This window comes from Protopterus annectens, chromosome 9.part0 (genome assembly GCF_019279795.1).
Source record: "Protopterus annectens isolate FY-2018-M chromosome 9.part0, PAN1.0, whole genome shotgun sequence".
Lineage (NCBI taxonomy): Eukaryota > Metazoa > Chordata > Ceratodontiformes > Protopteridae > Protopterus > Protopterus annectens.
Window position 1 is genome coordinate 1458358487 of NC_056743.1, and position 22485 is coordinate 1458380971.

The 22485-nt window shown below is 40.5% G+C and overlaps 1 protein-coding gene across 1 annotated transcript in view; it reads left to right on the forward strand.

Moving 5' to 3' along the window:
* LOC122810699 (adhesion G protein-coupled receptor E2-like) overlaps nt 1–22485 on the forward strand; it is a 343450-nt gene that overhangs the window by 75081 nt on the left and 245884 nt on the right. The window contains exon 4 of the mRNA XM_044082264.1: nt 325–416. Within this exon, the coding sequence (XP_043938199.1) occupies nt 325–416 (92 nt within the window). The remainder of the gene's footprint in view (nt 1–324; nt 417–22485) is intronic.

Consider the following 22485-nt stretch of genomic DNA (forward strand, 5'->3'; position numbering starts at 1 on the left):
CTGATGTTTTTTTTCAGTGCTGTGGATGTCAGCAAATTGTGTTTGTAAAATTTCTGAATATACTCTAAATATATATGTACATGTACACACACATAAACACATTTGGCAACACTTAGCTGAAATATAATAGCAGTAACTGATATAGTTTTACATATGTCTTACAAAATGAGAATGAATGAAAGGGGTACACTAACAATGGTTATTCTTGTTATATAAAATCCAGCAGTGCTGAAAATAAATTGCATACCATGGCTGCAAAAGTATTCTACTGAATATTATTCAGTTTGCCCTTCTTATTAAAATGTCTGTTTGTCTTCTTTCCAGATAAACCTAATCCTCTTTATTATAACTATTGGCATGTTGCAAGAAAAACTTTCATCAGTCAATAAGGACGTTTCAACTATCAACAACATGAGGTATGTTACCTTTATGTTTATAAGCACATAACTGAAAAGTGCTTCATAATTTATGTGATATGAATTTAAGTGGAAGTTTTGCCTTAGTCTGTGCATTGCTTGTGCAGGAATGTATAAATCAGAAACTTTGCAAATGACCTATAATATGAATAGACTGATGGTGGAGTAGAAAACAGGTATGGTACCATGATGTGCAGTAATACATTCTGTGAACTTATACCACGGTTATTGTAGTTGTGGTGCCATGATGTGCAGTAATACGTTCTGTAAACTTATACCAAGGTGATTATAGGTGTGGTGCCATGATGTCCAGTAATACACCTTGTGAACTTATACCAAGGTGATTATAGGTATGGTGCCATGATTTGCAGTAACACGTTCTGTGAACTTATACCAAGGTGATTATAGGTATGGTGCCATGATGTGCATTAATGCATCCTGTGAACTTATACCAAGGTGGTTATAGGTGTGGTGCCATGATATGCAGTAATATATTCTGTGAACTTATACTAAGGTGATTATAGGTGTGGTGCCATGATATGCAGTAACACGTTTTGTGAACTTACACCAAGGTGATTATAGGTATGCTGCCATGATGTACAGTAACACGTTCTCTGAACTTATACCAAAGTGATTATAGGTGTGGTGCCATGATATGCATTAATACGTTCTGTGAACTTATACCAAGGTGGTTATAGGTGGGGTACCATGATATGCAATAATATGTTCTGTGAACCTATACCAAGGTGATTATAGGTGTGGTGCCATGATATGCAGTAATATGTTCTGTGAACTTATACCAAGGTGATTATAGGTATGGTGCCATGATGTGTAGTAACACATTCTGTGAGCTTATACTAAGGTGATTATTGGTCTGGCGCCATGACGTGCAGTAATATGTTCTGTGAACTTATACCAAGATGATTATAGGGGTGGTGTCATGATATGCAGTAACACGTTCTGTGAACTTATACCAAGGTGATTATAGGTATGGTGCCATGATGTGCATTAATGCAGTCTGTGAACTTATACCAAGGTGGTTATAGGTGTGGTGTCATGATATGCAGTAATATATTCTGCTAACTTATACCAAGGTGATTATATGTGTGGTGCCATGATGTGCAGTAATACGTTCTGTGAAATTATGCCAAGGTGCTTATAAGTCTGGTGCCATGATGTGCATTAATGCATTCTGTGAACTTATACCAAGGTGGTTATAGGTGTGGTGCCATGATATGCAGTAATATATTCTGTGAACTTATACCAAGGTGATTATATGTGTGGTGCCATGATGTGCAGTAATACGTTCTGTGAAATTATACCAAGATGATTGTAGGTGTGGTGCCATGATGTCCAGTAATATGTTCTGTGCTGCTTCAGATTTTATGGAAAAATGAGTATAGGGTTAGCAGAAAATGGTGACATTTTATAAGGTTGCAGGAGTTTATAAGATAGCTCTTAATCTGCTTAAGTATGTTAACTTGAAAGATGGTTTAAAATATTGCTGTCTCTTTCATCTTGAACAATTATTTTTAAATCTGTTTTTTCTGTGTGACCTGTTATCAGCCCTCTCCTGACTCAAACAGGTGACTATTCATGAAGGAAAAAGACCAATCGTGGAATGCCCACCATTATGACAGCTAGCAGGGTGTTTCTTTTTTACTCCCTATGCCTTGGCACTGTGGTGGATGGTGTGTGCCCTTTAACAGAATTACATGCTCCTGAACTACATCTGTAGGTTACTTGCTATGCTGCAGTGACCACACAGCTCCCCCACATAGATGAGAATGCTTTAGATGCAGAGGACTGTACTATAAACCAGTTGTTCTAGGTCTTCAAACCCAAGTCAGCTGGGGCATAGTCTGGGCTTTCTCGGTCTAAGTCATGGAGCTAACGCAGCTGTAATAAACTAGTTGGCAGGTAGACTGGAGAGATAAAAGCTAAATGCAATAAAAAAATCAATGTACTATATTATGAGTAGTGTGATAACAGTTTGGTCAACAAGCTGTTTGAAACCAACCCTTTGTGCTCATGATGAATTCCTTAGTGTATAACAGAAGCAACTGATACTCAACATGGATTAGCCAAAGACCTTAAGCACAGTGCTTTAGCAGTTAGTATCTGGTTTGCTCTCCTATCCAAACAGAGAAATCCATCACATTTCTTGGCAACTACCTGAGTCAGATCTGTGGCAATGCCAGTAAGTACACTGTGACTCAAACAGCACCCTCCTTTCTGTCCATATAACAAGCCCATATCTGAATCCCCTTTGATGGGTATTCTACATTCCCCAAATAGTGCAGTCCCCAGCATTACCCTACAGAGACTGTACCCATCCACATGATATAAGCCTTAGAAGGATATAATAACTTTTTTTTAATCCCTGTGTACCCTCCTGCAGATGAATACCTTGCAGCCACATCTCATCTTAAGTCTTGACTTTCAGCATATTCTCTAACACTTGTATAATGTGGATCTGCAGCCTCTGAAACACATACCTTTGATATATCTCCACCATTCAGAGTTCTAATATAGGAATGCTTATGTTTTATGTGCATCACCCCATGCATTTATGGCACATGTACAAAATGTTTACCCCTACTGCAGTAGATGTGCAGTAGTAATATTCATATACAGTTTGTACTTCCTTCCATCATGCTCTGTGAAACCTGACAACCAAAATACTATACAACTAATAACTTGCTATGCAGTCCCAGTCAGGATATGTGAAAACATTTGCACAATGTCCATCTCTGCAAATTAATTCCAAACATGCATATATTATGTACACACCTCTGCCCTTCATTCCTTCTAGTCTCCCAAAACAAGCAAACCCACAACCATTCTCAGCTAAGTGCTCATATTACTCTGAGGCACAATTTAGCCCAAAGTGGAAGACTGTGTAAACAAGTAATTCATGAAGATGTGCTAATTTGCATGTACCTATTTGACTGTTGCATTGTCATATGTGTGCTATTCTGGAAATGTGATGATAGCATCGAGTTTCTGAACCAACTGAACAAATTCTTCAGTAGGTTTGATGCAGACAACAAAACAACAGCATGCAGAATACCACGAAGACAAGGATGGGTGGTGTAGGGCTTCGAGGTACAATTGATGTCTGGCATAACCCTAAAAGCGTGTCAACCGGGGAAAGCGCTGGCTGGCTCCCTGAAAAACAACATCATGGGCAGGGGTACTAAGGGGAATGTGCCAAAGAGAACTGGCTCAGTGCTCACTGACATCCCCAGCCAGTGTTCCAAATGCTTAAAGGAGAGATAACTTATCACCAAGAAACCATAGCCAACAACTCCTGAATGACTACCGACCAGTTTCTATAACCTCAATGATAGTAATGAAATGCCTGGAGAGGCCTGGTGAAAGATGTACTAGCCTCAATCTTACCCTCGTCACTGGACACACTGCAGACTTGTATACAGGACAGAAACAACAGTACAGGGGATGCCATCTCACTAGCTCTCCATGAAACACTGGCCCACTTAGAGAGCTGCCAAAACTGCTATGCAGAGACTGCTATTCATCGATTTCAGTTCTGCCTTCAACACTGGCATCATCCCTCAAGAGATCTGATATCAAAGCTACTTCAACTGGGCATAGACTCCCCCCCCCCCCCCCCCCCCCCCCCCCCCCCCCCCCCCCCCCCCCCCCCCCCCCCCCCCCCCCCCCCCCCCCCCCCCCCCCCCCCCCCCCCCCCCCCCCCCCCCCCCCCCCCCCCCCCCCCCCCCCCCCCCCCCCCCCCCCCCCCCCCCCCCCCCCCCCCCCCCCCCCCCCCCCCCCCCCCCCCCCCCCCCCCCCCCCCCCCCCCCCCCCCCCCCCCCCCCCCCCCCCCCCCCCCCCCCCCCCCCCCCCCCCCCCCCCCCCCCCCCCCCCCCCCCCCCCCCCCCCCCCCCCCCCCCCCCCCGCCCCCCCCCCCCCCCCCCCCCCCCCCCCCCCCCCCCCCCCCCCCCCCCCCCCCCCCCCCCCCCCCCCCCCCCCCCCCCCCCCCCGCGCCCCCCCCCCCCCCCCCCCCCCCCCCCCCCCCCCCCCCCCCCCCCCCCCCCCCCCCCGCCGCCCCCTCCCCCCCCCCCCCCCCCCCCCCCCCCCCCCCCCCCCCCCCCCCCCCCCCCCCACTTCATTTTCCCTCAGGGTTAGACTAAGTGCTCCAAAAACTAACCATTGAAATTACTCGAGTGCCCCCCCCCACAATATGCCCAACTGCAATACTTTTAACCCAAGTAATTCTGGAAAATTATAGCCATTTAGTGGCACAAACAGCACCCTCTTTGCTGTCCATATAACAAGCCCATAGCTGAACTCCCTTTGATGGGTATTCTACATTCCCCAAATAGTGCAACCCTAGCATTACCCATACAGTGACTGTACCCATCCACATGATATAATCCTTAGAAGGACATAATAGATCTTTCCTAATCACTGTGTACCCCCTGCAGATGAATACCTTGCAGCCACATCTCATCTTAAGTCTTGACTTTCAGTGTAATCTCCAACACTTGGTAAAATGTGGATCTCCATACACTGAAATCCAGTCCCTGAAACATATACCTTTGATATATTTCCACCCCTTCAGAGTTCTAATATAGGAATGCTTATGTTTTATGTGCATCCATCACCCCATGCATTTATGGCACATGTACAAAATGTATACCCCTACTGCAGTAGATGTGCAGCAGTAATATTCATATACAGTTTGTACTTCCTTCCATCATGCTCTGTGAAACCTGACAACCAAAATACTATACACCTAATAACTTGCTATGCAGTCCCAGTCAGGATATGTGAAAATATTTGCACAATGTCCATCTCTGCAAATTAATTCCAAACATGCATATATTATGTACACATCTCTGCCCTTCATTCCTTCTAGTCTCCCAAAACAGGCAAACCCACAACCATTCTCAGCTAAGTGCTCATATTACTCTGAGGCATAATTTTGATCAAAGTGGAAGACTGTGTAGACAAGTAATTCATGAAGATGATGAGGATACACACAAAGCTGCTGAGAGTAGGCTTCAGAATCCACAATGAACTTGAAAAATACCAGGAAACGAATCTATGCAGAACTGCTTTATTACAACACACTAGCGCTTTCACAAAATGCTTCTTCAGGTGTAAAACTGATACAAAAAAAAAAAACACACCTTAAATAGCCAGGTTGAATAATCACATGATGCACTCTAATTAACTTTTAAAAGGGAAACCTTAAAATCAGTTTAAAACATACATATACACTACATATACACTATTAATAAAACATACACCCTGCATAAAGAACAGATATATAACAATATATATATAAGCACGTTCTAATGAGCATATAAGCATATTTAATAAACAATCTACGATTATTATAAAATAGAAAAATAAAAAATATAAAAAACAAATAAATAAATAAAAGAATAATACCACCAGAAGGAATAAGACACCAATCCACGAAGGATACTTCGTGGATTGGTGTCTTATTCCTTCTGGTGGTATTATTAAATAAATAAAAGACATTAATTACCTATGTAGAGCCCTTTTACCAAGAACAGGCTTCAAAGGCACCTGTTCATTTAAACCATGACCATAACTGGCTCTAAGCATGACTATCCACCTAGCCTCTACTTCCTCAGTTCTAGCTCTAATATCACCCACTCTAACACTCTCATATGTCCTAGAGACAACCATAAACATAAACTTATGTTGTACACCCATATTTTGTACATGCTTAGCTAAAGCATTAGTATTACTCCCTTTACCTATATGGTAATAATGCTCTCATATTGTGAAACTATGCACGTGATTTATTTAGCTAACTGTGTTACCTGTAGATGTTTCTATGTTGGCAAGACAGATCGTTCTCTAAAGGATAGAATAAGAGAGCATTATTACCATATAGGCAAAGGGAGTAATACTAATGCTTTAGCTAAGCATGTACAAAATATGGGTGTACAGCATAAGTTTATGTTTATGGTTGTCTCTAGGACATATGAGAGTGTTAGAGTGGGTGATATTAGAGCTAGAACTGAGGAAGTAGAGGCTAGGTGGATAGTCATGCTTAGAGCCAATTATGGTCATGGTTTAAATGAACAGGTGCCTTTGAAGCCTGTTCTTGGTAAAAGAGCTCTACATAGGTAATTCCTGTCTTTTATTTATTTATTTGTTTTTTATATTTTTTATTTTTCTATTTTATAATAATCGTAGATTGTTTATTAAATATGCTTATATGCTCATTAGAACGTGCTTATATATATATATTGTTATATATCTGTTCTTTATGCAGGGTGTATGTTTTATTAATAGTGTATATGTAGTGTATATGTATGTTTTAAACTGATTTTAAGGTTTCCATTTTAAAAGTTAATTAGAGTGCATCATGTGATTATTCAACCTGGCTATTTAAGGTGTGTTTTTTTTTTTTTTGTATCAGTTTTACACCTGAAGAAGCTTTTTGTGAAAGCGCTAGTGTGTTGTAATAAAGCAGTTCTGCATAGATTCGTTTCGGTATTTTCAAGTTCATTGTGGATTCTGGAGCCTACTCTCAGCAGCTTTGTGTGTATCCTGTTCTTCGTTTTTTACAGCTGCAGAGGTTTCTGGTGCCTGGCCTTTTGTGTTTTTCTTAATTCATGAAGATGTTCTAATTTGCATTTACCTATTTGACTGTTGCATTGTCATATGTGTGATATTCTGGATATGTGATGACAGCATCGAGTTTCTGAACCAACTGAACAAATTCTTCAGTAGGTTTGATGCAGACAACAAAACAACAGCATGCAGAATACCTGAAGACAAGGATGCAGTGGTGCTGAGCTTCAGTACAATTGATGTCACCATAACCCTAAAACGTGTCAACCCGAGGAAAGCAGCTGGCCTGACAACATCATGGGCAGAGTACTAAGGGAATGTGCAAGAGAACTGGCTCCAGTACTCACTGACATCTAGCCAGTGTTCCAAAATGCTTCAAGGAGATAACTATCATTCCTCTACCCAAGAAACCATAGCCAACAACTCTGAATGACTACCGACCAGTTTCTATAACCTCAATGGTAATGAAGTGCCTGGAGAGGCTGGTCAAAGATCATATAGTCTCAATCTTACCTGCGTCACTGGACACACTGCAGTTTGTATACAGGACAAACTGCAGTACAGGGGATGCCATCTCACTAGCTCTCCATGAAACACTGACCCACTTAGAAGGCAAAAACTGCTATGCAAGACTGCTATTCATCGATTTCAGTTCTGCCTTCAACACTGTCATCCCTCAGAATCTGATATCGAAGCTACTTCAACTGGGCATAGACTCTCATTTATTCAATTGGATTCTGAGCTTCCTTACTGAAAGGCCTCAAAAGGTTTGTGTGGGAGAACACAGCTCTGGAAGTATCATTCTGAACACAGGAGTACCACAGGGGTCCTTTTCACTCTGCTGACACATGACTGCATGACCACACATGAGATGAATAGGATCATCAAATTCATGGATGACACCACTGTTACAGGCCTGGTCAAACACAGAGAGGAGGAGGCCTACAGGAATGAGATTGTGTCCCTCTAAGAAGGAAATAAAATTAAAGAAACTGTCCATCCACTGAAACTTAATCTTGCAACTGTCCCTCTAAGAAGGAAATAAAATTAAAGTGTTCCTAATACAACTATGACTGTTCTAAAGTAACTCTGTTGAAAGACTGTTAGACTTTGTATACTCAGCAGCCAAAGCCTTTTTTCTTTCAGCCCTGCTACTTTTAGAAGAAGCTACTCCTTGCTATTTTACATTTGTCCACTAGGTGGCACCCTTTCCCTAGACTTGTGGTTTAATTATTTGTAGATCAATCTATTTCCTTCCTTCTACCTGCACTCAAACTCTTACCCTTCCCTGTCTGCTATCTCTTTTGTTGAGATCATTACCTTCTACCTATCCCATACTTAAATACTGGGATCTGTCCCTCAGTGGGTCTCTAACTTTATACACACCTGAAACTCCTCCCCAATTTCCATCAGCCTATCCATACTGCAATTCAATTAGTTGCTCCTCCCTTCCCATATACTTCTCTTCCTATCAGCCATAAACTCACCTCTCTTACATGTCTTATCCTCCTAATAACTCTCTATAATGCAACCTCCTCCACTTCCACTTTCTCCTTCTCCACCTCCTCCACTCTCCATCTTTCCAATATCCCCCTCCCTACTTCAACCTAATCCATTTCATTATTTTAAATTAAAACGCCATGCAAAATCTTTAAAACCATTTGCCGCCAAATCTAAACCCTCCTCTAGAAACAACCAGAAATATCTTAAGTTCATTACCATTAATATCCAGAGTATAAATAATAAAATTACAAACTTCCTGTACCTGACATAGTAGCAGTCACAGAAACCTGGCTAAAACCGCACATTACAAACCGATCTGATCGCCAAAACAAAAAGGAGGTGGTGTAGCATTAATATACAACTGCCTGATGAATCTCTCCCCTTACCTGAATACTATTCCTCAGTTTAATAATGCCAAACTAACCATTGGAATCCTCAAAATGAACAACTTTAAAAGTATACCCTAGAAAATATTCTCTTATGGGATTCAAAAAATATCAAACTTGAGACTTACATTCTAGGTGATGTCAACATTGACTGGAATAAAATTAATAACAATAGTCCCACTCTCTCTATTAATCTTTATAACTTTACTCAACTAATAAACAGCATTACTAGACCCAACAAAAATAACCCACGAGGGTCCATCCTAGACTGGATCCTAGTCAGCCATCCTAATAAGATCTCCAACTCTGGTATTTTACCTCATTCAATGAGTGACCATCTTCCAGCCTTTATTCTCCGAGCTGCCCAACACCTCCCTCACCAACACCAATATGCCCATACTCGCAATCTCACTAATTTTAACCCCTCTATATTCTCTGAAACCCTTAAACCAACTAACTGGGATATCCTTAAAACTCTTCCTCTAGATGGCAGCTTCAATATTACCTTCCTTAAAATTCTAAACTCTCAAGCCCTAAAACAAAACTCTGCCCCTTGGCTAACTAAGGACACTAAAACTCTTATGCATCAAAGGGACAAAACCTGGAAAATTTATAACAAAAATAAATACCCAGATACACTCCTTCATTATAAGCAACTCTGCAATCTAACCAAAAAACTTATCACAAAAGATAAAAGAATCCTACTACACTAAACTAAAGATCCCAAAAACCCAGGCTCCAAATCCAATCCCTCTCCCAACAACAACAAGACTGACACAGAAATTGCATCCCTTTTTAACTCCTTCTTTACCAATTCTACACCCAATCCTTCTCCCCTCCTCCCCACTCCTGCTCTCCTAATCCCCCACCCACTTTCCACTTAAAACCTGTATCCACCAGCTATATTAAAAAAACATCTGACCAAACTCAAGCCTTGCTCTAATGCCCCCGACAATATCCCATCTCTCTTTCTCAAACTTGCAGCTGATGGCATTGCCATACCAATCAGTATTCTCATTAATAGATCCATCCAAGAATCTTATGTTCCCAAACTATGGTGATCAGCTTACATCCTGCCCCTTCATAAAGGAGGCAAAAATAATAGCACTTCTAATTTAGCCATTCTTTCCCCAATTTCTAAAATCCTGGAAAAATGTATCCATCTTAGATATTGTCAACCATGCCCGTGACTCTGGAGACATTGTCTCTACTGTCCTTCTCGATCTTTCAAAGTTATCTCTCAGACAGATCCCAAGCTGTGAAATGGCAAACATTCCACAGGGCTCTATTCTCGGACCTATACTCTTTAATGTGTTCATCAATAATTTTCACTCTGCAATTCCTCACTCTCAAATAGTCCAATATGCAGATGACTCCACTCTAGTCTGCTCTGCCTCCAGCTTTCCTGAACTCCAGTCCAAGACCCAATTGGCCTTCACTGCTACAGAGAATTGGATGCTTCTAAACCATCTCTCCTTAATGCCAATAAATCCCACATCATCCTCTAAAGCTCCTCTACTTGATAAATCTTCTTTCAAGATTACAAGCCACACCCACTCCACAATAGAAGTTGTTACTCATGCCAAGCTACTTGGTGTTACTATTGATGAACACCTGAAATTTAACACTCATGTTCAACTAAATATAAAAAAAACCCACCAGAAGCTTGGTATGCTTTATAGAAACGCTAACTTCTTAACATTAGCTACAAGACAAACCCTCGCTTCCACCTTCTTCTATCTTCTCTATTATATGGTGCTCCTCTTCTAACGAACCTAACAGCTTCCATCTCCTCTAAACTAGAAAGTTGCTACAACAAAATTGCCAAATTCGCCACTAACTCTTCTCATTCTACTCACCATTGCATCTCCCTCCATAGTCTCCAATGGCTCGAACTCCCTAATCATCTTGACTACCTCCAACTTACTACAGCCCACAAACTAGTTTTCAAACCCAATGCTTGCCCAGCTCTTTCGGATATCCTACCTTTCTATACTCCTCTCAGGTCCCTAAGATCAGGCCACAAAAATCTTCTTTCTGTACACAAACCTAAACGACCACCTGGTCGACTACTCCTTTCTTATACTATAGCAAAGAAATGGAACCTGCTTCCTCCCCAGCTAAGAATCACCACAAGTCCTGAACAATTCAAATCTCTGCTACATTCTCTCCTTCTCCAAAACAGGAAATGTAATTGTATACTTCCCACCTAGGTCCTAATACTTTCCGAGCTATTACTTTCCCCCTCCTGCTCCTCATCTCTCTAATCTTTCTTCTGCTCCTCATACTCTACATTTCTTTTTTTCCCCCTATATTAATCTTGCTGCAGATACCCTTTAAATCCTCACTTCCCCTCTGCTTATATGCCTTCTCCTGCTACTCATCTTTTCCCTCTTCTCTCAGCTACTCAATCTGCATTCTTTTACCAATGTATATATATATATATATATATATATATATATATATATATATATATATATATATATATAGTATTTCACTTTATTAAATTGTTTAAGTGTGCAATATTAAGGAATATGCAGCTTTAAAAAGTGCAAAGTGTTTGTTACATGGAGCTTTTCTCCCCGGCCCTCCACTGAAAATGGGCCTTCGGGCCCAGTGGACATCCCCGGTTATCAAACTGGAAATAAATAAATAAATAAAATCAACTACTGGTCTGGTGTGACAGCAACAATCTAGCAGTGAATGTCAGCAAGACAAAGGAGTTGATTGTTGATTTCAGAAGATCTCAGGTACCACACAAACCTCTAGTTATGAAAGGGATGACAGTGGAAAGGGTCAATAGTACAAAGTTCTTGGGTCTTCATCTCACGGAGAACTTATCCTGGTCAGTCCATGTATCCAGCACAGTCAAAAATGCTCAGCAACAAGGAAACTTAGGAAGGCAAAATTACTAAGCTCCGTACTTCAGACTTTTTATAGGGGCACCATTGAAAGTGTCTGACCAACAGCATTGCAGTCTGGCATGGAAGCTGTAATAATCAGGATGGGAAAGCTTTCAAGAGGGTTGCAAGGTCAGCAGAAAGAATCACTGGCACATCCATTACTCCTCTGGAAGATCTACACAAATTCGGTGCATAGACAGGGCCAAAAAAATTTCCAGCGATCCAACACATCCTGTCAGTGGTTGACAATATTACCTTCATATTGTTCCTTGTCTTCCTTGTCTCCTGTTCTGGGATGGGCAAGGGTCTCTGCTGCCCTACTTTACTTAATAATTGCTACTTATTACAATTCTACTGTGATATTTTATTAATTTTTCTCTATCTATATGTGCAACTGTTTCCTGCATTGAGAATGAAGCATTGTAATTTTGTTCAGCTATACTGCTGTGTAGTTTTAAATGACAAAGTTTTCTTTGACTTGACTATAAGGCTGTGAAGGCACAGTAAATATTTACAATTTGTGCATCAGACAGGGCAAGAGAGACTACCGGTTATCAAGCTATGATGACAGTGATATGAAAGTGTCTGCCACTATGACTGTATCATCCCATCGCTTTTCAACACTGGTGGACCAGCCAAAACTCCAACAGACACCCGAAGCTCCAACAGATACCCAAAGCTCCAACAGACATTTATCACTGTAATAGGAACTACTAGCACGTACATTACAACAACAACATTTTTTGAATGGCAAGCTCACTCTGACACCACTATCATTGCATCTCTAAATTGTGCTGATAATTAGTTATGTTTTTTTTTTAATGTCTTTCACTAACAAAGTTTAACATGGAGCTTTTTCTACAGAACCAGATATTTTTTCTGGATCACAGCCAGACATTTCCCATGCTACTCAACTTGCATAGTGAATGTATACATTTCAGTCAAAACCAAGACGAGTGAACAGTGGAATTAAAGTGAAACTATTGAAATATTATGTCTGTTACCTAAAGAGTTACAGAACCCTTTGGTGAAGTGGAAACTGGAAAAGGCATGATTTCCAAGGATTTGCTGCTACTACATTATGTTTCCACCACAAATGTTAATGATTCTTTGGATAAATCTATTAAACACTACACCATTAAACACTGCTTTGCAAGGCTGATGTTTTAAATATTAAGGATGATTCTAGTTTATGTTAAAAAAGAATTACTCTAGTTTATGTTAAAAAAGAATGATCTAGACCTACACAAAAAGAATAACTAATTTAGAAGAGTCCCAGTCCTCAACTGCATTAGTCCCTGACACAATGACCTAACAAAAATGAAAAATGTTTGGGCTTAAGACACACAATGACCACCATAACTAATGCATAAGAGTAGATAATATTACTCTCAGTAAATTGCATAAGATGGTTTAAGAGATGTTTGAGGATTTAGTCAGTTCATCCATAAGTGCATCAAAAAAGAAGGCTGAGGCCCACTCCTCTTTATACCAATCCTGCAAGGCATTCTTACATTAACTGCTAATTTTCAAGACAATTTGAGTAATTCAGCAATATTGTAAGACTGTCTTATTTAATTCATCAAAATTTACCTCTTCATTGGATTTCCTTAAGATACTAAGTAGCAGTTTTTACATCTCTCAGTGCCCATCTTCTGATCAAATTAAGTTTCATGTGCAGCATCCAAATGTTCATTTTTTAGTGTAGGGAGACATCACCTGCATCTAATGCAGTGGGCCTGAACACGTGAGGAGGTGGAGTGCTTTCAGTGGTCTTGAACCAGGCCTCTGTGATGATGACTATATCAATTTTTTTTTTCCAGGGTATGGAATGCTTGTAGGAAGTGGATGCTTTTTTCTTTTCTTTTTTTTTTTTTCTTAAGGCTCATAGCATTGAGTATCAATACTTTAATTTTATGCAGATACTGTGTTGCTATGTTGAAAGCTTTAGGAAACAGACATTGCCTTAAAATGCTATATGGGGCTGGATAAACATTTAGTCAATATACAGCAGCCTTGGCATGATAAGTGCAGGTCACTCCTGGAAAAGCAGTTACAACAGGCTTCCATGTCCTCACAGGCTGGTATATAATGTACCCACTTTGAATGACACCAGAAGGTATGCCAGTTATTGAAAACAATAATATTTTGTTTGAATTGTTGCATCAGTGTTGATAATCGCAGAATGGTGCGCAAGGCTAGGTGTGTACCCGCCTCAGACACATAATCCAAAAGCTCCATCATCTCTCTCTCTTCATATAGTCCAGGAAGCTTCACTTCATGTAATTTATAGTCATGTGTACGTATGACTGGGTAATATGTGTACTTGTTTAAGGACTTGAGTGCTTGCATAATCTGGCAATCCTGGAAGTCACCTATGACCAGGGTATTGGATTGTTTGGAGGTTTGCCTTATGGGCTTTTGAAATGAGTCAGCATGACACTTGAGTATATGTTTCAAGGTGTATGCTGCCTGTGTTGTGCATTTGTGAGGTTACTAAAGGTGCTTGTTTCTTAGGTTATTTTTAGGAGGCCTTTGTGATTTATGTAGGTTACTTTTAAGAGCCTCAACAAATAAAGGTCTATGTGTTTGGTCTGAGCTGTGTGTACTTTGTTTAGTGTGATATTATGTGTTATTGATGACCTGCTTGTTTTTTGTCATGGCTTAGTGTGAGAATTTGCATCCCATAATACTGAATAACTACATCTCTCACATACTATGTCCATTGGTTTAAGTACTAGGTAGTTGTCAATAGACATGAAACAATTACTACAATGTCTCACAATGCCCATTTCAATCAGGATAGCTACAGAGATGGTTGAAAAGTACAAATCCATAGTTCAAGGTGTTCACTAATGTGAGCTGCAGGGGAGTTGTGCCTATGGGTTTGGAGTCAATTTACTGGAGGTAATATCTATTTAAATCAAACAATCTAAGTATAGACATGAAGAGGAACATGCCATCTAACACAAACCAGAACTCGTTGCATAACCAGTGACTATTTAAAATATAATTGAAATTGCAGAGTAAGTTGCATAGGGAAATATATGGCTCTAAAAGCCTGTATCTCACCAGTGCAGAGCACCAAGCTACTGTGGGGGAAACATATGTCTATAAATGTCTATAAATGTCTATAAATGCCTGTGTCTCACCAGTGCAGAGCACCAAGCTACTGTGGGGTAAACATATGACTCTAAAAGCCTGTGTCTCACCAGTGCAGAGCACCAAGCTACTGTGGGGTAAACATATGTCTTTAAATGCCTGTGTCTCACAAGTTCAGAGCACCATGCTACTGTGGGGTAAACAGAGCACCATGCTACTGTGAGGGGTAAACATATGGCTCTAAATGTCTGTGTCTCACTAGTGCAGAGCACCATGCTACTGTGGGGTAAACATATGACTCTAAATGCCCATGTCTCACTAGTGCAGAGCACCATGCTACTGTGGGGCAATTCTATGGCTCTAAATGCCTGTGTCACACCAGTGCAGTGTACCACGCTACTGTGGAGTAGACAGAGTTGAGCTAAATTGCCTTATTTATAACCCAGAAAATAAGCAATAAAAAGTTCAGTGGAGCATACCAACCATAGCAAAGGACTTGAATTTAGCCGCAGTAACAAGTAATGCTTGTAGCTTTCCTGAAAACCTTCTTATGCCATCAGAAGGAACCAGTAAACTAACTTCAGCAAAATATCACTAATGTAGCCACTTAATAGGTCAGTAAGAATGACAAATAATGGTGATTGCCTATTGGATCCCACCTTGCTACTACTAGTGCTGATCTCACAGCAGCTCCACTCAGCTAGGAATCAGTGCTCCTTTGCCCTTCTCTCACCAGAGGCAAAACAGTAGCACCTATCCCAAGCTGGTTCTTAAAAAGCACATTGGTGATCAGCAGTCTTATCTCAAATGTTCTATGGGTCTGCAGGCTTGTTGCAGGTTTCTCCTGATAGTTGCCCTAAGTAGTGCATGCAACAGCTCAGTGTGAAAGACCTAAGCTGCACATTGGTCCAAAACCAGACCAGTCAGAGAAGTTCATTCATATTGCCCAATCAGAGACAGTCAGGAATGAATATAGCTATGTTCCTTCTCTCACATGGAGCAAAATGGTAGCACTAATCTTAAACTTACTTTTTAAATGCAGTTTTCAGGATTTGCAGTGGTTGGTAATCTCTAAGAAAATAATGCCAATGTGCTCTTTGTCTAACTAGGAGCAAAACAGAAGCACTAATTCCTGGGATGCAGTTTGTAGGCTATCAGTGATTAATAGGCTTGCCCAGATGTTTGTATTTCAAAAGCAGGATGGAACAAAATAGATTAATTCTGTTTGTATTGCAACGTGCACTAAACATTATGAAAATATGAAAGAAAGTGAGAGAGAAGTTTTACTAAGGAAAGGAACCATATAGTTTGAACTTCTAGTGCTCAGTCATATAAGCATACAAGAAGAGATTGGGAGGAGATTCCATAGTCAGTTGTAGAAAATGGAATGGACACTCAAGAGCCACTGCATTATAATACAACAGCGAAAGGGTGGGCAGGTGGAAAACTTAGTCTCACAACAGCAGGTCAGTGGCATCTATTAAAGACTAGAGGTTTCTTGTTTCTGCTAACCTTAAAAAAAATATTTCTTAGCTCCTCTGATCACCTAACCTTACTATCTTTGCAGTGAGAGCAGAAAACAGAAAATAAATATTTTTTAACATGCATTAAATAATTAAGTCAAAGATAAACACACATTTAAAATATGACTGTAAAGGACAACTCATTTAAGCTAAAATAAATTGTGATAATTAAGACTAAATAATAAAAGCACTACAATGCCCAGCACATAAATATTATACCGGGTACTGAAATATAAAAGAATCAAAACCTCAGCATGTCTGAGCAGCAACATTCCTGCTAGTTAATTTGGTTAGGCATGGAGATAACTGAAGTCTTTCTCTGCATCCCTTTGATCAGTTTATTCATCCAGGTAATCTTCAAGCTCTACTGAATTCAGATGTTATCAGTCTTAATGCAGCTTTTGCATGCTATTTGTTCCATATCACAATTTAATATTTCCTGCTACCTTGTAATAGTTGACTTTGCATTAATAAATGATTGCATGCCAGTCACAGACTGTATTCATGCTAATGGTGGCCCATTCCATCTCTTACCCCTGTGATGGTCTCCTGAGGTGAATCTCCTCAACTAGTACTGCTGGAATCCCTAAATCGATTCATCTGGCTGGGGCTCCCCATCTCAGTTTATTCTTCTAACATCTGTTTAAAGTAATTGTTTGTCAGTTTTTGGTTCTTGATAACCCTATTACACCTTTTATCTTTATTATCCCCATTTAAAATCTTCTTATTCCCATTAAACCTAAAGGGTCATCTCTGATTATTTTAATGTTGTTAAAGGCCCTGTTCCTGCTAATTCTGTGCTGGAGAAGGCCTAATTTCTTTATTCTTGCTTGTGGTTCTGCTAATTATAATAACTCTGCTGTGATCCTCGTGGCACCATGGCACTTATTCATTTAGGGGTCCTTGCTTTGTCACTTCTGCTAGTGGAGTTCATACTTTGTAAAACTGAGCCTGCTGCCTAGTCACATATTTGAAATGAGAGCTCACAGCAGTGAAACATTATTTTGCATTGCTTTGCTAGTCAGAAATATCATCAGCAACATTTATTTACTCAGCAGGTTACTCACAGTTAACATGAAACTCTGCAGGTTATCTGTGTGAATAGATAAACTAGTTATTTTTGCTGATGTATTATGCTGCACTGGAACAAAAGGTAAGTAAAGTTGAATGGTAAAATGATAGTCAGCCATTTTGTACTGAAGTACTGTATAATCAGCTTTATACTATATCTGTTACCATATTAAATCATAACTTCAGCTATAAGTAGGCAGATTCCTTTTGAGGGGGGTGTGGTGGGAGGAGATAAAACACTGCGCTCAAGTTTGTTGAAACTTTTCTGACCATTGCCGATGCTAGTACGTTTTCCTTTTTTTTAAATTTTTTTTATGCAGTGTAACTGTCACTGATGCATGACCTCAGTCTGGTATGTGTGATTTGCTTGCCAGTGTTTATTTTATTTTATTTTATTATAATGTCTTTGGTTAGTTGGGTTGAGCACTTATCCACATGGACCATTTTCAGGTTTAGCACAGGAATGCAGAAATAGAAGAAAACATTGCCATGTCCTTTACTAATTGTCCAATGCCACTTGGCCAGTTAGCACAATAGCAAAGAATTGTAATGCAGGGCCAAGTGTAGCCATAATGAGAAAGCTGTCATTAGCATTGCATTACCTTGTCTCCGAATCAAACGCTGTGCTGTCAGGCCTGACAACACTAGAGTTCTCCCTAATGGTTGATAGATCACATTAGCAAATGCAACCTCATTACACATACATACTCTTACAGATGCATCCTCTCAACATACATGCATTCAGACTCATGATTCCCTACCTAACCAATATAGTTCAACCACCCAGGCAGGCACACAGTCTGTGTCTCACACACACACACACACACACACACACACACACACACACACACACACACACACACACACACACACACACACACACACACACACACACACACACACACACACACACACACACACACACACACACATCCACACACTGACATATCCCATTACACAGCATCTCTAGACTGAACTGAATTGCAAATACTCCCATAGGAGTGAATGGGTGACTGCTATCTTTTGATGGCATTCACTTTTTCCCATCTAGATAAAAAAACTTTACTTGAACAAGTAAATATGAGCTACAGATATTTCTGGGGTAAAACATGTCTAATTACCCCCCCCCCAACTCCAGCATTACTATTCAGCATCACCCATAAGACTATTTTTCACATTGAAACCTGCCTCTGAGGGGGAAACATCAGTGTTCTAGAAATCTATGAATCAGATAGGCTTAGTGTGATACAGAAACCTTCTGAAATAAGGCTTCCAAATTGTTTTTACCCTTTCTGAATGCCTTGTTTTGAGTACGTCATCACACCTAATAAGTGAATACTTAGATAGCTGAGCATGGTATATACACTTAAGTAAAGTCATGTTACAAGTAACAGTACTATTTACAGTACAATGTTTGTTATAGTCTCAGAATCTACTTACAACATTATACTCAGCTACCATTTGTTGAAAGTGCACGTTGTCAGGAAAAAAACAGTACAGCTGATCGAAAATCAGCTTATCGAACATACTGGCTTTTCTTCCTGTGGGAAATTGTGCTACAGTGGGAATAAGGTAAATTGGCCTTTCCCCACTGCAGTATGATTTCAACATTAGTATATATAATTAGCAGGGGCTGTGAGGTGCAGAGGCTTTGTCCCCCCTGCAAAAAACGTTTTCTTTTTTCAATAGATAGCTGATCAACCAGTTGTGTTTGATTAACTGCTGAATATTTTGCACCAGCTTGTTAAACTATTGCATAATCGTGCATTTATAACTTCACGAATAGTGAGACTATTTTGCACTAGCTTGTTAAACTATTGCATAATCGTGCATTTATAACTTCATGAAGAGTGAGAATATTTTGCACTAGCTTGTTAAACTATTGCATAAGTGTGCATTTATAAGTTCATGAAGAGTAGTTTGCATTGACAGTTTGGTCTGTAAGAACTACAGAATGAAATGTATGACATATACTGTTCTGAACCATATCCGATCCAACCACAAGCAAATCACCCTAGACATCCACATCCCAACCCCACCCCCTATTAGGGAAACCACGTAAACAAATTTCTCCAAAGCCACTTCACGCTTCTTAAGACAGAAGTGGCAAACTTCACAACACCCATGCTGATGGACAATAGAGATACAACTGCCGAATCCTACACAATTGCACTTTATAAGCACTTACACAAGTGCATGGATCGTGCAATCCCTAACAGAACCAAAATGCTATCCTCCAAAAAAAGGAAGCCAATCTGGTGGTCCCCTGCTATAAACAAACTCTACAACAGAATAAAGAAACTGTTGCAAAAAAGAGTAAAATCCCATGATTGGAGGAACTCCATGGTCAGCCTCAGTAAGAAGCTGAGATCCCTCATAAAATCCTCCAAAGCTAGTTATGAAAACAAAACTGCCACTGATTCTAAAGACAACCACAAAGCATTCTATAGCTATGTCAAGAATCTCAATGGCAACACTCAGATCTGCTCTGAGTTACAGCACAATGGCACTAAATATACAGAACCAACTGATATTGCCAACATTCTGGCAGATAGGTTTAGTGCTAACTTTACCCCTCTCTCATCCCCTAAAGGGGCCATCTCTATACCGGAAGAATGCAATGTACCTGTAATTATGGCTGCACAGGTAAAAAACACACTCTCCAAAGCCAAGAACACAGCATCCATGGGACCTGACAGCATCCCAGGCAGCGTTCTACATGAACTACAGAACGAACTGGCACCCCACCTAAGTACCATGTTCAATCATAGCCTCACCTCAGGCTTTGTGCTCACTGAATGGTGCACAGCAATGGTTATCCCACTCCACAAAGGGGGAGCCACCACAGACCCTAGGAACAACTGCCTCATTAGCCTGATGAGCCTGGTCTGCAAGGCTATGGAGTGTATCATCATGGATCTTATAAACAATGACATTGGTAATCTCACAACTCTGGACCCTACCCAGTTCGGGTTTGCAAAAGGCAGATCATGTCTCCTAAACCTGATAGACTTCTTTGAAGTGGTCACCAAAGCCGTAGATGAGGGTAAGGTGGTACACACAGGCTATCTAGATCATGCCAAGGCTTTTGACACCATCCACTCTGGAATTATAGACAAACTCACTAAACTAGGTATAAATCCCTATGTCACAAGATGGGTTGCCAACTGGCTCACTGACAGAACCCACACTGTGAAAGAAAGTAGCAGACTATAAATCCAACTTCAGACCAGTGACAAGTGGAGTACAACAAGGTTCAGTCCTAGGCCCTCTCCTGTTTGGTATCTACTTCTCTGAAGTACAGGCTAACACAGAAGGTCTTTGGCTAACAAAGTTCGCAGATGACTACAAACTGCAAACTGACTGCAAACTAGGAGCCATAATCAAAACTCCTAACTATGTGGACATCCTACAAAAGGGCCTCACTGAGTCAGATGCCTAGTGTCAAAGCCATGGCATCAAGCTCAATGCCAAAAAGGGCATTTTCATCCCTTTTGGTAAAAACTCTGTACCCATGAACTACCACATAGGCGGTAGTCTACTTAACACCGAAAGTGTAATAAGAAACCTTGTAACACAGGTGGACAGTAGTCTATCCTTTGATAATCACATCACCACAGTAGTCAGGATATCCTTCTACATGGTACACCTCATCAGAAAAGGTTTCTCATCCACGTAAAAAGAGGTAATTGTTCCCCACTATTCATCACTCATTAGACCCATTATAGAGTACAATGCCCCTTTTGGTATGTACCTCACAAGACATCTACAACAACTGGAAATGCCACAGAAATACCTCACAAAGAGGATTACCAGCCTCAAACAGATGCCCTATGCAGACCATCTCAAAATTCCCAGCTTTACTCTGTCGCATATTGCCTACTCAGAGACGATCTCTGCCTAACATACAAAGCTATGTCAAACCCAGAGCTGTTGGACATGCTCCATGTAAAGAAATCCCAATCCCTCTAAGCTACATGCTCTAGGGACCTAAACCTTGTCACCACAATAAACAAAATGTGCTGGAGGGATAGATTCCTGTCCCAGCGACTTCCCATACTCTGGAATAAACTACCTATCTATATCAAACAAAGCTCCTCATTAGCAGTCTTCAAGAAAAATCTTGATGATTAGATTTGAGATAGGAAATTCACCCCGGGGATCACTTCTGTGGCTCTGCTTGACAGTGGCACAGGAAAATAATTTTCTTGGGTGGCAAAAGCAAGGGTACCATTTGACTAGGCTTATATAGACCCTAGGGCCAATAGCCTAGTACCAACCTATGAACCTATGAACCTATGAATGGCATTGTTGTGAAGACAATGACAGTATTAATTTTGACCATATTAGCACCAGAAATGGGTGAGAATGATGGGTGAATGTTACACCGGCTACATAGCTATAGTACAGAACTTTGCAACAACACTCCAATTATAAGTCTGTCTCTGTGTCTTCTGTCTAGCAGAGATGTTTGCTGGTATGAAAGCCACTTAAAGCAAGGAGGCAGATATGTATAGGAGATGGGGGAAGAAAGGTATCACAACAGGCAAAACAAGCCTGGAGATAGGGATGATCAGAAGAAAAAGAAGCTTGTGGGCAAGTTGGAATTTAGGGATGGGCACTGAGAGAAGGGGATTATGGAGGGATGTAGTGTCCCTGCAGTGTGGCAATACATTCACTGATGGGGACCCTAGACTGCAACTTGTTGCTGACCCCATAATATTATTAGTGGCTCACTACAGATGAATAGGGATGCAAGTTTTTGCTTTTTAATACGGCATGTTTAGAATGCATAGGGTTAACCAATTGTCTACTGTGGTTTGGCTATATTATTCTTTTTTTTAAATAAACACTATTGCAGCAACAATGATTATCCAGTCTATATACACCACAACAGACTGTCCACAAAAGTAGAAAATGAATGTCATGGAAGTTATCTAGCAGCAAAGGAGTACACTTCTGAATTGAGATGTGTAATGTCACAGAGAAATTAAAG